Source organism: Enhydra lutris, unplaced genomic scaffold, assembly GCF_002288905.1.
Source record: "Enhydra lutris kenyoni isolate GAN:26980312 unplaced genomic scaffold, ASM228890v2 scaffoldscaffold7, whole genome shotgun sequence".
NCBI lineage: Eukaryota > Metazoa > Chordata > Mammalia > Carnivora > Mustelidae > Enhydra > Enhydra lutris.
The window spans coordinates 31533642-31550023 of record NW_019154091.1 but is presented as its reverse complement, the minus strand read 5'-3'; the positions used below and the strand labels follow the sequence as shown (position 1 = coordinate 31550023).

At 40.6% G+C, this 16382-nt stretch overlaps 1 protein-coding gene across 3 annotated transcripts in view; it reads left to right on the top strand.

The window, feature by feature from the left end:
- The first annotated feature begins 12676 nt into the window (after window positions 1-12676).
- Window positions 12677-16382, top strand: part of LOC111142120 (MDM2 proto-oncogene) — a 28979-nt gene continuing 25273 nt past the window's right edge. The window contains exons 1-3 of one of the 3 annotated variants that reach the window (XM_022495092.1): window positions 12677-13037; window positions 13554-13625; window positions 13763-13847. In XM_022495092.1, coding sequence (XP_022350800.1) covers window positions 13767-13847 — 81 coding nt within the window. In that variant the 5' untranslated portion in view covers window positions 12677-13037; window positions 13554-13625; window positions 13763-13766. Of the gene's footprint in view, window positions 13038-13553; window positions 13626-13760; window positions 13848-16382 lie in introns of those variants that run through there. The other 2 variants (XM_022495091.1, XM_022495093.1) reach the window with 2 other exon arrangements.

Here is a 16382-nt window from a genome sequence, read left to right as displayed (position 1 = left end):
CAGAAAACCAGAGAAGGAACCGCTTAAAAGGAAAGAGTGACTCATGGAGCCCGAGCCCTAAAATCCTGGTGACTTAGCAAATTGCGACACAATGCCTGGCTGGTTCAGTCGGTTAAGTGGCTGCCTTTGGCTCGGGTCATGATCTCACGGTCCTGGGATTGAGTCCTGCATCAGGCTCCCTGCTCGACAGAGGAGCCTGCTTCTCCCTCTCCCCCTGTTGCTTCCCCTGCATGCGCTCTCTCTCTCAAATAAATAAATAAAATCTTAAAAAAAAAAAAAATCTATGCTGATTCCTCATGTTGGTCCCGGTCATTACTTCTCAGCCTATAATTGCGCTTACTCTTTCATTTCCTCCTCTAATTATAAAGGAAGCTGCAGTTGCTAAATGTTTTTTTTTTTTTAAGATTTTATTTATTTATTTGACAGAGATCATAAGTAGGCAGAGAGGCAGGCAGAGAGAGGGGGGGAAGCAGGCTCTCTGCTCAGCAGGGAGCCTGATGCGGGGCTGGATCCCAGAACCCTGGGATCATGACCTGAGCCGAAGGCAGAGGCTTAACCCACTGAGCCACCCAGGCTCCCCCAGTTGCTAAATGTTTGAACCAAAAGGTAGAACCTGTGGTGGCAGAAGTCTGGGCCTTCTCACTTCTCTGTGGCTGCTTTTTTGTTTTTTTCCCACATTCTTGTTCTTTTTGTCTACCTTTCCTATCATATTATGGGTCTTTCTTAACCTTCTCCCCCACCCTTTTTTCCTTCTATCAGTTCAACCTTAAACCCACCCATTAAAGCATTGTGGAGCACTTCTCTACAAGTCAGGAATGTTAGTGCAAACGAGCAAGCCCCCATTGGTCACTGCATTATAACATAAAGTGAATTCCTCTTTTAAATAAATGTAGCATACAAGTTTTTCTAACTCATTAAAATAGATTTGAGATGAAAATGGAAATTTTTAATATACAAAATTGGCAAACATTTGGTTTTAATTTTCATAGAGACCTGTAAATCCACATCTTTCTAAATTTAGTATAGCCGAAGGTTATACTTGGGGGGAAACAAGTACTCTTTTCTATCAAGCATAGGACTGTAAATTGGCATAGTCTTTCTTTGACCCAGAGAATCCATGTGATCCCAAGGAAGGAGGAGTTGATCCCAAGGAAGTAAAGATGTGCATAAGGATTTTTGTCCAGGGAAGTTTATCATGACCCTACTGTTCGTAGCAAAAAATCAGAAAGCACCTAAATGTCAGTTCTTGGTCTGCTGATCTGTGTGATTCCCCAATCTTCTGGAAAGACCTGGAGTTTTTACTCTATACTTTATACCTGACCCTTGGTTAGATGGGTAAGGGCCCTGGAGATCTGTGGACCTGTCTGGTTTTCTCTCATTTCTGAGTACAAACAGCTTAGTGTCACCCCTGTTTTTAATCTGCTGCTTAGAACTTCCAACTACTTGTAGTTATAATCCCCTCTACCAAACTAGAGTCTGGTTAAATATGATAACTGTGTCTTTTTAAAAATTATTAATATTGTATTCCCCAGAACTGAGCATCATGATTAATAAGTTCTTAGCAAATTCTTATTGAATGAGTGAATAAATGAATGAGGTATTTGTGATCTGCCTTGAATGTGATTGTCTCTACTTCATGCTATGGGTCTGTATCCCTCTGCAGAAAGAAATCGTTTACACAGTAATACAATGAGGGTGGGGAATGACTATGATTCTTAGCATTTAAAATGTTAACTTAACAAAACAACAGTAGTGGTTTGGCTATCCATTCATTTAACAAATGAACTGAATACGTTCTATGTACCGGACACTATACAGCACTAGAAATAAAAACACAGAATTAGAAATTCAGAAAACTAACTGGCTTGAGTTCTTTAAGATCTCTCAAGGGACTGATGTGTAAGCGTAATAATTTCTCAATTCAGAAAAGTAGATATACTTGAAATACTAATTTCCTCTCTATGGGCATCCCCTTGTTTTATGTGAAGATACCATGAAATTAGATAGGCTACCAGAAAGTTTTTTAATTGACATATCATCAGAAGTAAAGGTGTAGACTAATATAGAAAGCTATTTCTTTTAAGCCTGGAAAGACCTAGAAAATTTTACAATTTTCTCTAGTGAATTGATTATTTGCATGCCACACAATCATTATCAAATTCTTACTATTTAATTCCCTTTTTTACATACTTCTGTATATAAATATAGCAGTCCTCTACTATGTATTATTTCAGCAGTCTCTAAGATAACCGAGTTACAATTTTCATTTGAAGGACACATCCTACTTGCTTAGATAAGTCTGGGGTGTTTGCCTAATTTCAGCTGTCTGTGTGTAAGCCTTAATTTAGCATGGATTATTCATGTAGATGGCTAGTTCATCCAAGTTAGGTTGATATGTACAGTAAAGATGGAATCCCCTCTCACTGGGGAATTTCAAATTCAGTAGATAGTGTTGGGACAGCTGATCATTTGGGTAAAAAGGAAGTTATATTCTCTACCTAAGACCATTCACAAAAATATATTCTGGAGTCATTAAAGACCCAAACAAAAAACAAAACTCTACATGTATTGGAAGAGAATATAGGAGAGTATGTTTATGACTTTGGGAAGTTAGAAGTCATTCTAAACAAGACCTCTAAATGCAAAATATGTAAAGGAATAGACGGATAAGTTTGACTCCATGAAGACTGATTCATATGAGCAGCGTGTCAAAGTTCTCTGCTGAAAAAGGCATCCTTAGTGAAGTTCCAAGATTGATAGGTATGAATCACACCTACAACATGTTTAGGCAAAGTCCAGAAACAAGTGACAGATTAGGAGATGGTATTTGCCATATGTATAGCACAGAAAAGGTTAGCATTTAGATCTATAAAGCATTTCTACTAAAAGGGACAACTCAGACCAATGGGACTATGAAAAAAAAATAATAGGACAAGTTATTTATAGAAAAATAAATATAATTGGCCAATGAACATATGAGTAGAATATCAAGAAAAAAAGATTATATTTAGAACATTGGGTTAACAGTTTTCAATCATTATATGGGCAAAAATTAAACATTCTAATAAAATGTCTTGGTGTGGGTGTGGAAAAGCATACACGCACATTGGTAATGGGAGTATAATATTTATACAGTCGTGTAAAGGGGCAATTTGGCAATAGTGAGTAACATAAAAATACATGTATGCTATGAGCCAACAATTCAAGCTATTGGTGTCTGCTTTGGAAAAACACTGGCCCTTGTGCATAAGAAAACATGTACAAACATGCCCGGTTGCAGAGTTCCTCATAGGGAAAGTTCCTAGGGACTAGTTCCTCTAGTCATAGCTGAACTACGCCCAGAACAATGGCTAATAAAGTGTACATTCAAACTACGTAAGCAGCGGTAGGAGGCCATTTCAAGAACGCCCCTGCAGTCAATGCTGATCTGGATGGCATTCCACCATGTCCCACTGGATGAAAAAGCAAGTTACGGATATATTGTTGATGCCATTTTATGTAAAAAGAAAATCAATGACACCATGGAATGAAACTGCATATTGCCTAAGGAACACACGTAAATGTGTGTAAATATACAAAAGAAGGACTTAGAAGAAACTAACCTAATTGATAAGCCAGGTTTGCTTTGGGACAATGAGGGACAGGGATGTGGGTGGGGCTGGAAGGGGATTTGTCCTTGTCCCCTTTTTTAAAAGAATTTATGTATTATTTCAATTTTACTTTTAAAAATTAAGCCGTTTTCTGGTTAATAACAGCCGAAGATGAAACATGTCTGGTCTTTAAAGCATAGATTGATGCATAAAATATCAAAAATTAAATATGTATACATTTATAAATAGAAATTTATTTTAAAAATTTTTTGTTTAACTTTTTAAAAATATATTTTACTTCTGTATTTGAGGGAGAACACACCAGTGCTGGTGTTAGGGGTCAGAGGCAGAGGGAGAAGCAGATGTTTCGTCCTGGGATCCTGGGACCATGACTTGAGTCGAAGGCAGATGCTTGACTGATTGAGCCACCCAGGCGTCCTTACAAATTTAAATTTAAACACACACCTATACGCATATATAGCCTAAAAGAGATTTTCTTTTTGTACCAGCAAAAAAAGGGAGCTCCCAAACCTAAGTGGTAAGTGTTGGAGCCAAGGGGCTCACAGAGCAAGGAAGTGGGATTTGATTTTATTAGTGGAGAATGGAATTTAACCTCTAGGTAGCAGCGTCAGAAGCTAAAAGATGTGGAGGAGCCTGGTAGACAAGGGACATCAGGCTGGAAAGCAGTGTATGTGCGCAGAATTGACAAAGCACAAACAGCAAGTGGCCCTGAGCACCTCCCCCACCATACAAAAATACCAACTTAGAAAAGCAGAGAGGGAAAACTAAAAGATTGAATATTTCTTCTTTTTCTTTCTATCCTTTCTTTTTTTTTTTTTTTTAAGATAGATTTATTTATTTATTTATTTATTTGACAGAGAGAGATCACAAGTAGGCAGAGAGGCAGGCAGAGAGAGAGAGGAGGAAGCAGACTCCCTGCTGAGCAGAGAGCCTGATGTGGGCCTCGATTCCAGGATCCTGAGATCATGACCTGAGCCGAAGGCAGAGGTTTAACCCACTGAGCCACCCGGGCACCCTCTATCCATCTTTTTTTAAAAAGATTTTATTTATTTGAGAGAGAGAGAGAGAGGGAGGGAGAGAAAGCGAGCAAGCAGGGGGAGGGGGAGAGGGAGAGGGAGAAGCAGACTCTCTGCGGAGCCGGGGAGCTGGATACAGGACTCCACCCCAGGACCTTGAGATCATGACCTGAGCTGAAGGCAGATGTTTAAATGACTGAGCCACCCAGGTGCCCCTTTATCCATCTTTTTTTTTTTTTAAATTTTTATTTATTTATTTATTTATTTTAAGATTTTATTTTTAAGTGATCTCTACACTCAATGTAGGGCTAGAACTTACAACCCTGAGATCAAGGGTCTCATGCTCCATAGTGAAGCCAGCCAGCCACCCCCCTCCATCTATTTTTTAAAACCAGAATATTTGTTGCATGACTACTCATTGAAGTCCTTAAGATAAACTGTTAAGTACCACAAGCACCTAAAACAATTCTACTTAAAAGAGACTGGAAACTGTCTAAATGGACTGTTTAAATGGTTAAACCCAGCCAGATTTAAGTAATATTGGGCACTTAGTGAGTCTTCCTATTAAAATCCAGGGATAGCCTCAGCAATAATTGTAAGTAAAATTAAAACTTTTTTTTTTTATTTGCCTGTCTGAGTTGTAGTGAGTTAAATGGGCCACTGCTCTACTTAGTAAAAATCCATTACAATATGTATTGTTGATAGGTCTATTTCCCTTCATGGTTTCAGAGAGTGAGAGAGTAAATTCACTATGCTGCCAGGACTCCCATCAATGAGAGTACCCTGAGCTATTTTTGGTTGAGCAGGTACTACAAGGCCAGTCATTTGTACTTCTTTTTCTTAACTTTCTGTCCTTTATTTTGGGTTCTGGGGAACGGTTTGACCCCAAAAGTCTGACATAGTCTGTGTAAGTGATAGTGTTGGCTCACAATGAAGAAACAGACTATCATGACTTTAAAACCAAAACCAAAACCAAGTGTTATGGTGACCTGAATTACAAGACTGACAAAGAGAAATTGGCTGTCCCCTTCTAGATCTAGCCATATGAGAAAAAGTGTGAAGACCCCTAGGTCGATGAGGCCGCTACTCATCATGGAGAAGGGAGTGTCTTTTTCTTTTTTTTTTTTTTTTTTAATTTCTTTTCAGTGTTCCAGAAGAAGGCAGTGTCTTTTTTAACCACTTTGAAGATCAGTAGCAGAAACATCCAGATCCAGTTGTAATTGTTAGTTTCAAACAACTCAGAGACCAGCAACAGCATAAAACTGAGTGTTCAGGCAGAGAACCTTGACCTCCAGGGCAGGAATTCTCTGACCCGCTCAAAGCATCTACTGAGGATAGCAACTACCACCCAACTTGCCTTGGGAGAAAAGCTTTAATGCCACCAAAGGTTGCTCTCCAAAGGTACACTCCTGCAAGACAATACTACTGTTGTGAGATTGTAATTTGAAGCTCCTGCCAACATATCATTCAAAGACCCCATCTCTGCCTAAACTGTCAGATTTGCCAGTTCTGGGTTATACCACAGTTATTTGCTCAATACAAATTTATATCAGTCATGAGCTTGAAATGCACAATTTTTTTAAAAAGTTTATTTATTTATTTGACAGAGAAAGAGAGCACAAGCAGGGGGAGCGGCAGGCAGAGGGAGAGGGGGGAAACAGGCTGAGCTGAAGGCAGACATTTAATTAACTGAGCCACCCATGTGCCCAAGAAATGCATAATTTTCTAGGAAATTTTATTTCCTAGAACAAAACTGACTTCAGGAGAAATGAGAAATCTAAACAGTACTCATTAAAGAAACTGAAATTTCTTTAGTAGTCAAAAAATTTCCAATACCAAAAGATATCTCCAAGCCTTAATCATTTCATAGACAAGTTTTACTGAGCCTTTAATAAACAGGTAATTCCAGTCTTATATACACGATGTTTCAGAGAATAGAAAAAACTACTTAATTCATAAAACCATTAAAACCTTATATCAAAATAAGAATATATAAGGAAAGAAGAAAGACCAGTCTCAAAAACCTGTACAAAAAAATCCCAAATTTAAAATATCAGTATGGGGGCACTTGGGTGACTCAGTTGTTTTTCGGCTCAAGTCATGATCCTGGGGTCCTGGGATCAAGCCCCAAGTTGGGCTCCCTGCTCAGTGGGGAGTCTGCTTCTCCCTCTCCCTCTGCCTCTCCCTTTGCTTGTGCTCTCTCGCTTTCATGTTCTCTCTCTCTCAAAATAAATAAAATCTTGGATAAAAAAAAAACGAGTTTCTTATGGGAGTTTTACTGCAGTCAAATGTGTTTTGCTGAATGCACTATGTAATCCCTGTTTTTACTGGGAGGCAGTTTCCCTCAATGACATCTCAATCCAACTTCATCATCACTGAGTTCTTTTAGTTAATAAAACAGTCTCATTTCAGTTATTAAGGCTGACTCCTTCACTTTGAAACTTCAATTCATATTTGGTTGAAAGCTTTCCTTCCTCATGTCCCAGAGCAGGCTGAATTTGTGGCTCTGGTGACCTGGAACTGGAAATGCGACTGTGGGGCATGGCTCTGTCACATCCCACATCCTCTTTCCTGTTCTTACTCCTGGTTTGCAGAATTCCGGAATAGACCCTCATTGGTCCTCACCCTGTATAATCCTCTCCCCTTTGAGTCTGCATAAAGCCTGGCAAATATAATGAGATATTATGTCCATGATTATGCTATATTACATGGCACAAAGGAGTTTATCTGAGTTGGCCAGTTCTAACTACAAGAGACTTTAAACTCAGAGTTTTCTTTGGCTGGTGGCAGAGGAGTAAGTCAGAGATTTGAAGTGTCGGGGGGAACTCAACACGCTATTGCTGGCTTGAAGATGAAGGGGCCCATGTGTTAAGGGATGTAGGTAGACTTTCGGAGCTGAGTAGGGGGGGCTATTAACAGCAAGGAAATGGGGATCACAGTTCTACAACTACCAGGAACTGAAGGTGGACAACAATCTGAATGAGCTAGAAAGCAGGTTTTTCTCTAGAGCCTCCAGATAAGAACCCAGTTGGCCAATCTTCATTGACCTTATGAGAACTGGAGCAGAGAAACCCAGTCGAGCTTACTTGCACTTCTGACACACAGAGTTATGAGCCAATATATTTGTATTGCTTTAAGCCACTACATTTGTGGTAATTCATTACACAGCAATAGAAAACTATTACAAGACTCCTTTGGCATTGATGAGGGGAAAGAGGAGGAGGGGGAAGTGATCTTCCCTTACACAATTGGCCTTACAATTTGTTGTACTTTTATTAGTTGGACGTACTCATGTTTTCTTTACATGAAAAATACCAGCTAGATGATGGAGATGTTTCTGTCCCCTTTCTGTTGGTTGTCTTGTCCTCTCTGTTTAATGTAAATTGGGTATCAGTTGCCTCCAGGTGGCAGTTATCTAAAAGCTAGTTCTCCAAAGGGGCTTAAGGCATGGTCCTGGCAGGAAATTGGGCGGGGGGGGGGCTTCTGAATAAAGCTCAACTTTTTTTGCTCCAACTCAGCACATTCCACCAATGGACATCCTATAGTGTCTCTTGCTGCCAGGGTTCTCTTACCATAGCAGTGGCCATCCTGAGAGCTACCAGCAAAACTCCTTATACCCCTACCATCTTCTTCAGGGACCACTGACTTGTGAGAAACTCCAGAAACCCTTCCACACCAAAGCAGGGGATGCTACACAACCTCATTATGTCTCTTCTGCTAGTTGAGTGGCTCAGCAACGTTCAGACAGGATGTAGTCACAGGTCTCAGAGAGGATGTGGGGGCCAGGTAGGGGAGTTATAACTCTTCATTCCTCCAGAAGGTAATCTGTTTTTCTCCTGGTCTGCCCTTAAAACTGTCAATGCTAAAAGTCATCAAACTGGTTGAGCCTGTATTGCCCTGTGGGAACCAGAATCTCAGGTCAAGAACTAGACCTTATCTGAATTTAGCCTTGGAAAATTGAGTAACTGTTCTCAAAAGGACAGTATTTCCACTCAAATCCCTGAGATATGTGGTAACCTCTGAGGACAGGATAAGCTATCAGTTATGCCCCATTATCATCCTGCTACACTATTCCTGTTGCAAACTCAGTTCATCAGTGTCCTTAAAAAAAAAAAAAAAAAAGACCCAGTATAACTAAGTAGAGTCTATCTGAGTAAATACAAGGATGGCTCAATATTAGAAAATCCATCACTGTAGTCTTAACGTATTAACAGATTAAGGAGAAAGGCCACATGATCATCTCCAGATTCGTAAAGAGGTATTATATGAAATTGAACACTCATTCATATTTTTAAAAAATTTCCAAAACATGAATGGAAGGAAACTTTTATAATGTATTAAAGGGCACCTACCTAAAACTTACAACAGACCTCAAACTTTAAAAGCATTTTTATTAAAGTCAGGAATAAGATGATGTCCACTATCTTTGCTACTATTGCATAAAAGAATACTTGTTCTAATGGTTATAAGACAAGAAAAGTAGATATAAGAAAGGAGGAGACAAATTGATGATTTTTCAGGTGATATTACTGTTTTCATAAAAAATTCAAGAGCATCTACTGAGAAACAGTATTTATAAAACAGAATACAGCAGTTTTCTTTTTTTTCTTAAGAATTTATTTATTTGACAGACAGAGATCATAAGCAGGCAGAGAGGCAGACAGAAGCAGGCTCCCCACCGAGCAGAGAGCCTGACGTGGGGCTCTATCCCAGGACCCCGAGACCATGACCTGAGCCGAAGGCAGAGGCTCAACCCACTGAACCACCCAGGCGCCCCCAGAATACAGCAGTTTTAATGGCTATCAGATCAAAATACAAAAATCAATCTTCACTGTCCTAAAGAGAAAATGATAAAACATTATTAAAGGATGTAAAGGGAGACCTGAAAAAAAGTGTCACGTTCTTTAGGACAATGAAGAATCCAGACTGAAAAGACATCAAACTAATCTATTGGTCCAAAGCACTTTGAATCAAAATTCCAATAGGATTCTTTTTTATGATTTAGACTAATTCTAAAAGTGACATCCAAGAACAGCCAAAACAATACTGAAAAAGATAAGACAGCTTTTCTTGTTAGATTTCAAAACTCAGCATAAGGCTTACTACCCTATGGTGCAGTAATTTCTTTTATATGTATGCATATACATACATATACGGTACTTCCTTTTTACAGATTCATAAATTTATAGTCAGTGTTATAAAAACATGGACTCAATAGGTGTACACCAAGTTGATAGTTACAGCTGCCTCACAGAAGAAGGGGAATGGGATCAAGAATAAAAATAGGCGAATTTCAACTTTTTTTAATATTCCATTTTTTAATACATCTGAAGCAGGAATGACAAATGTGAATTCTAGGCAGTGGTTACATTAGATATTAATTGTTCTGTGGATGTTTCTGCATATTTTAACCTGACAAGTTCAAACAAACAAAAAAGTCGATAACTTCCCAAAATAGAAACAAAAATCTCACCATTTGGTAGGATTTTGCTTTTTAAATAACACTATTCATCTCCAGACATTTGGAAAGATAATCAGAATCTGTACTACTTCTGTACTTTTAGACAGCCAAGTAAATATTGTTAAGCTTTCAGCATTCTAAACATTCTACACACCATTTCTGAGGTAAATCTTGTTTACTTTTCCTCATTCTTTAAGGATTAATCAGTTATCATTAATAAATGCCAGTATGAAGTGGTCTGGGACCAGGACAAAAGTCTATCGTGAATGTGCTTGCAAAGTTTAGGTTCCAAAGAATATCAAGATGCTCAAAGTGTCTCCATCTCTTGGAACAAAGGAGGGTATCAAGAGCAATGCTACTAAAAATTAAGCACAAGTCTGCTCCTAGAAAAGCCTGGAGTAAGTATAAGGGCAGAAAGACATAGGATAATAGTGGAATGCAGGGACAAAGCAGCAGCTGGTCTGTATTTTTTTAAAAAGATTTATTTATTTGAAAGAGAGAGAGAGAAAAAAAGTGAGTTGGTGGGGAGGGGCAGAGGGAGAAGGAGAAAATCTCAAGCAGACTCCCCCAAGAGTGTGGAGCCCAAGTCAGGGCTCCCTCCTCTGACCCAAGTTCATGACCCAAGCCCAAACCAAGAGTAAGTTGCTCAACCTACTGAGCCACCCAGGCGCCCTTGCATTTTTTTTTCCTTAATGGTAAAGTCACAAACAATAGGAACAGATTTTCAAGTGAGAAGATTCAGTGTGATTTCCCATTCCTCATTTCTTTGACTCCTGCAGTATTTGATATCATTACTTGACTTACCATTTTGGGACACCATTTCTGCGACACCATTATATGGCTTGTGTTGGGTGTCTTTCTGGTCATTCCTCTCGTTCCTTGCTGTTTCTACCCCTGCTGCCTTATCCCAGTCTAATGTTTTCTTTGAAGAACTTACCATTTCTTACATGTTGAGCCAGTCATCCCCTCAAAAGCTCCATCTCTAGCCTGGGCTTCAGTTCCACATTTTCTACCACTGAACTCTTTGTTCTGTGGTGCATCATTCAAAACCCAACAATCAGCCAACTTTTCACTTCCTCCAGACTTTTTGTCAGTGGTATCCTCATTCACTTTGGGTGGAAATTCAGTCAGTTGGCTAAGTTATGTGACAGCTGGGGTATGACTATCTTGTTCACTACCTGTGGCCTTGGATAGCACTTGTTACACATGGTAAGTTTTTAATACCAATTCCTTGAAAGAATCCTTGCCTCATCCACCTCTCTCCCCAACACCTTAAATCCTCTCACTTCTTCCCTCATTTCTGTTCTTCTCTTGTATTTTCTCCATCTCTTGAGATTTTCTTTTTCCTGTGTCAAGCACAGTTTCACAACTAGAAACCTCACTGTATTTGATATGATAAAGATGAGATTTTTTAATTTTAAAGCCAAACCAAATCCCTGAAGATAATAATGTTAACAATTAAATCAGCTGAGTAACCAGTATGTTTAAGAGAGATTCCTTTCTATAGGCTAGGGAGTGGGAGAAGGGAAAGTTATAACTTTATAAAAAAAAAAAAAGTCCCTATAAAAAAGGAACTAATTGCTTCCTGGCCAAAGAACCTTGTTTTCTTTCTTGTTGTTGTTTGTTTGTTTTTACACAATGACTTTTTACAACGCTTTTGGGTTGAGCCATCTGATTCTTACATCCTTATTCATTTTTTAAATTGCCACGCCTATGTGCCAAAAGGGCAAGGCGAGTCTTTCAGTAGATTCCCTGATATATAAATATATATTCTTTTTTTTTTTTAATTTTTATTTTATTTATTTGACAGAGATCATAAGTAGGCAGAGAGGCAGGCAGAGAGAGAGAGGAAGGGAAGCAGGCTCCCTGCTGAGCAGAGAGCCCGATGCGGGGCTCGATCCCAGGATCCTGGGATCGTGACCCGAGCCGAAGGCAGCGGCTTTAACCCACTGAGCCACCCAGGCGCCCCTAAATATATATTCTTAATGAGAACGAATGTTATCTAAACAAACCCAAAGATTCTAAAATCATAACATGTAAAGTAACCGCTGTTCTTTGTCTCCCCCTGCACCCCCCGTCACCGGAGCCACAAGTCTTGAACATTCGTATGCATCGCGTTACAAGTCTATATTGTAGTAGTTTTAATCATACTTTTTTAAAAGAAGTCTTGAAATAACTCATTTGTATACAACTCCAGTAGCTGGCGGTGTGGGCTTAATATATCGCACAGCTGTTAATTTTGGTTTCGTTTCTGGTCGCGGCACTTAAATATGCCTGGTGCCTGCCGTTTCCACTGCGGCCGGGAGTTGTAAACACATGACAGACAGAAATAGCACAACGGCTGAAGTCCCTAGGGTAGCGCGCCAAACGAGGCGCGGCGGGCTGGGCCGAACCCCACCCCAGCAGCACTGGCTGCCGACGCCGGGCTGTAGCGCGGGCCCCGTCGCCCCTCCCATCCTGAAGCGGAGCGCGCGGCGCGCTCCCGGGTCGCCCCTTCGCGGAGGCGGCCGGCCCAGCCCCCTCCCCCCATTGGCCGACGTGGTTGTGGCTGGGCGTGCGCGCGCGCGCGTAAACGTCCGGATGAGCCGCGGTTTCCGGCGCGCTCCCTTCGGGCAGTAGGGGGCGCGCATCGGGCGTACCTCGGCTGGCTCGGCTCCTTCTGGGCCCTCTGTGGCCCTGTGTGGCTGGAAGGAAAATGGAGCAAGAGTCGCAGCCTCGGAGGCAGCCCTGACTCCCCTGACTGAGGTCCTGCCGCTTTCGCCACCAGGAGCCTCCTTCTCTGGACCTGGTGCGTGGGAGCGCCCCGGTGGCCTGGGCCCCGCGAGTGGAATGGTCGCTGAGGCCCAGGGCGTCGGGCTTCTGCGCGCCCAGTGAAGGGAACTTGGGAGTCTCGAGGGTCTCCGCCAACCCCTACTCCAGAAGCGGACAACGCCGCTTGGTGAAGAGCAGGTACCGGCCGGGAAGCGCGTGAGCAGTTCTGGGTTTGTTCTGTGACTTGGGTCTCCCTGCGCGCTGTCGTTTGCAGCCTCTATTCCGCTCGCAGCTTTTGTGCGTTTGGTCGTGGGGGGGGGGGCGCGGGGCACGTGGGTTTGGGGAGGTTTTTGTTGGTAGGACGCAAGGTTGTGGCCGCCGGGGAGGAGGGCGGGGTTTGCGGCCCCCGAGTCGGGCGGGCGGGGGCCAGGGGGCTCCGCGGGTGGTCGGGGTAAAGGTCACGTGGGCGGGGGGTGTGCTGCGCTGTGGTCTGCTGTCTCCCAACTCCCGGTCCGGATAATGACAGGTGCCTGTTTGGTAGCCTGCGTGAACCGGGCGCCGTGTTTGGGCGAGTGTGGGCCGGTTCTGTGGGCAAGTTGACTCAGCTTTTCCCTTTGGGCTGGTCAAGTTCGGACACGTTCCTAAGACGCAGTGAAAGGAGCTAAGCCCTGACTTGTCTCCAGCTGGGGCTATTTAAACCATGCTTTTTCCCAGCTGTGTTCGCCGGCGATTACAGATAGGTACCCGGGGTCAGCGACGTAGAGCACTTACTCTACACTGATCCAGGTAAGGACCCGCTTGCTACTACTGGCTTTAGTTTTAATAAGGGCATTATTTATATCCTTTCTGTAGGACTCTGGTTTTTTCCACAGACGTTTCATTATTTCAAGTTTTTATCTTGTGTTCTTTTTCCCCACTTGTAGGCAAATGTGCAATACCAACATGTCTGTGTCTACTGATGGTGCTGTAAGCACCTCACAGATTCCAGCTTCGGAACAAGAGACCCTGGTTGGTATTTTTGTCTCAAGTGTAACTTTTAAGACTATTTTATGAGGTGATCTACTAAATTCCATAGACCCCATTTACAGTATTGTTCTCTAAGTGAAACTGGGTACACAGCTTAAATTCTGCCATTTATGCCGGGGACAAATGTAAAAGCTGACTGTAAGAATCGGTATTTATTTTCTTAGTCCTTTATCACCCTGGATTTAGAATTGAGTTCCATTAAGCATGGATGCTGAAGTTATGTTTGTTACTGACTGATTTTTTTTTTCTATTTTGACTTGTCAGCATTTAACTTTTTAGATGTCTAAAAGTCATAAAAGCAATTCATGCTTGTGAAGATTTTAGACATTACAGAAATGTAAAAAGTGAAAGCTTTTGAAAATTCTAGTTTTTTTTTTTTTTTTTTTTTACCATGTCTCCTTTTAGATTTTTCTTGTGTCTCTATATAAGGGCAAATTTTAATCTGTTATTGTCTTGTTTTGTTAAGACAGGTGTGGTGCAAATTCTATCCATGTCAGTGAATCTATAGAATTCTGTTTAATGGCTCCGTAGTGTTCCAAAGCATTAGTGTACCTTTCTAAAAATTTATGCCTCTGCTATAGGTTTTTTCAGATAGGTTTTTTAAAAATTGCCTTTAGTTTTTGAGTATTACAAATAGTCCTGCTTTGTATGTATATCCTATGTTATAGGATCCTATGTTACGTGACTCCTGTAAGATTTTGTATACAGAAGTAAACTCCTGGGTCCTAAACTATGCATATATTTGATTGCTGTTCATAACTTGCTAACAAAAGATTGTGAAACTTTACACCACTGCCAACACTGAATATTATAAATTTTTTAATATTATCAATTTTTATTATTATTTTTGCTGTTTTTGTGGTAAAAGATTCTATATCCCTGTTTATATTTGTATTTCCCTGATCTCTCTTGAGGTTGGGCATATTGTCATTTGTTAAATCATTTATTTCTTCTGGGATTTGCTTGGTCTTGTCCGTCCACTTTTCCTTTAGGTTTATTGTGTTTTTCTTAATTTGTAGTAGTTCTGTGTGTTTCAAATATATGTAACTTTTTTTTTTAAAGAAATTCATATCTAGACTTATTTTATTTTTAAAAATTTTATTTTTTTGAGAGAGAATGCGAGAGAGCATGAGAGAGGGGAGAGTCAGAGGGAGAAGATGACTCCCCACTGAGCAGGGAGCCTGATGCGGTACTCGATCCTGGGACTCCAGGATCATGACCTGAGCTGAAGGCATTCGCTTAACCAACTGAGCTACCCAGGCACCCGAATATATGTAACTTTTATCATTTAAAAAGGTTGCATTTAATTTTGTTGTGTTTTTCCTACTGAGCATTCTTAAATTGATAAATTTAAGATAAAATTCATAAATTTTATGAAGTCAAATTTATGAAGTCAAATTTATTGACCTGTTGGTTTTTGCGTTTCATATCAAGCTTTGGAAGAAGTCTCTCCCATCCCAGGATTATACAGCTATAGTCCTGTATTTTCTGGTAGTATTTTTAATTTTCAAATCTAGATCTTCATCTGGAATATATCTTTTTGTTGTTAAATGTAAGATTAAGAATGGTATTTTCTTTTATGGTTTTCTTATTGCATGTCTTTTAGGTCTTAATAAAAAACTGATGGCTTTCCATTGCAGATTTTTACTTTGAGTTGTTCTGTGAAGTTTGAACTTAATATAACATACATAAAATTTTAAGAGGGGAAAAAAAGTAATTTTTTTATCTCTCAAGAGAGAGTTCATTCTTTAAGTAGCCTGAAAGTAAAGTGTATGTGTAAGGATACCCACAAAAAGGTGTGATCAGAACAGTTAATGATTGAATACCGCACTTACTGTGTATTTTAAGATTTTTGGTTATTATTATTTTTAAAGATTTTATTTGTTTGAGAGAGAGAGAAAGTGAGCGTGAGCAGGAGAAGGGTGCTGAGGGAGAGGGAGAAGCAGTCTTCATCCTGAGCAGGTTGCTGGATTGGGACTCGATCTCAGGACCCCGGGATCATGACCTGAGCTGAAGGCAGATGACTGAGCCACCTAGGTGCCCAGGGTTTTGGTTATTAAATAATAGTCTGTTGATTAGTTGGAAATAGGCAATTTTCTTAAATCTGGTTTTGAGAGTTAGATTCCAAACCGAGATGCTGTTAGATTTCAAAGTTAGGCAAAGGACAGGAGTATCTTGAAGAGAGGTACAAAGGCACCAGTCTGTGTGGAGGTGGCAAGCTATAAAGACACTTGAGCTTTAAAGATTTTGATGCAGCAACGGGGAGAAAGAATATCTTATATTCCCTCCTCCTTGACAGTTACTTTCTCAATACCACTTGCAAAACCTCTAGATCAATAAGTCAAGCAGAGAGAGTCAATTATCATATGGTTTCACTTACTTGTGGAGCATAACAAATAGCATGGAGGACATGGGGAGTTAGGAGAAGGGAGTTGGGGGAAATTGGAAGGGGAGGTGAACAATGAGAGACTATGGACTCTGAAAAACAATCTGAAGGGTTTGAAGAGGTGGGGGGGG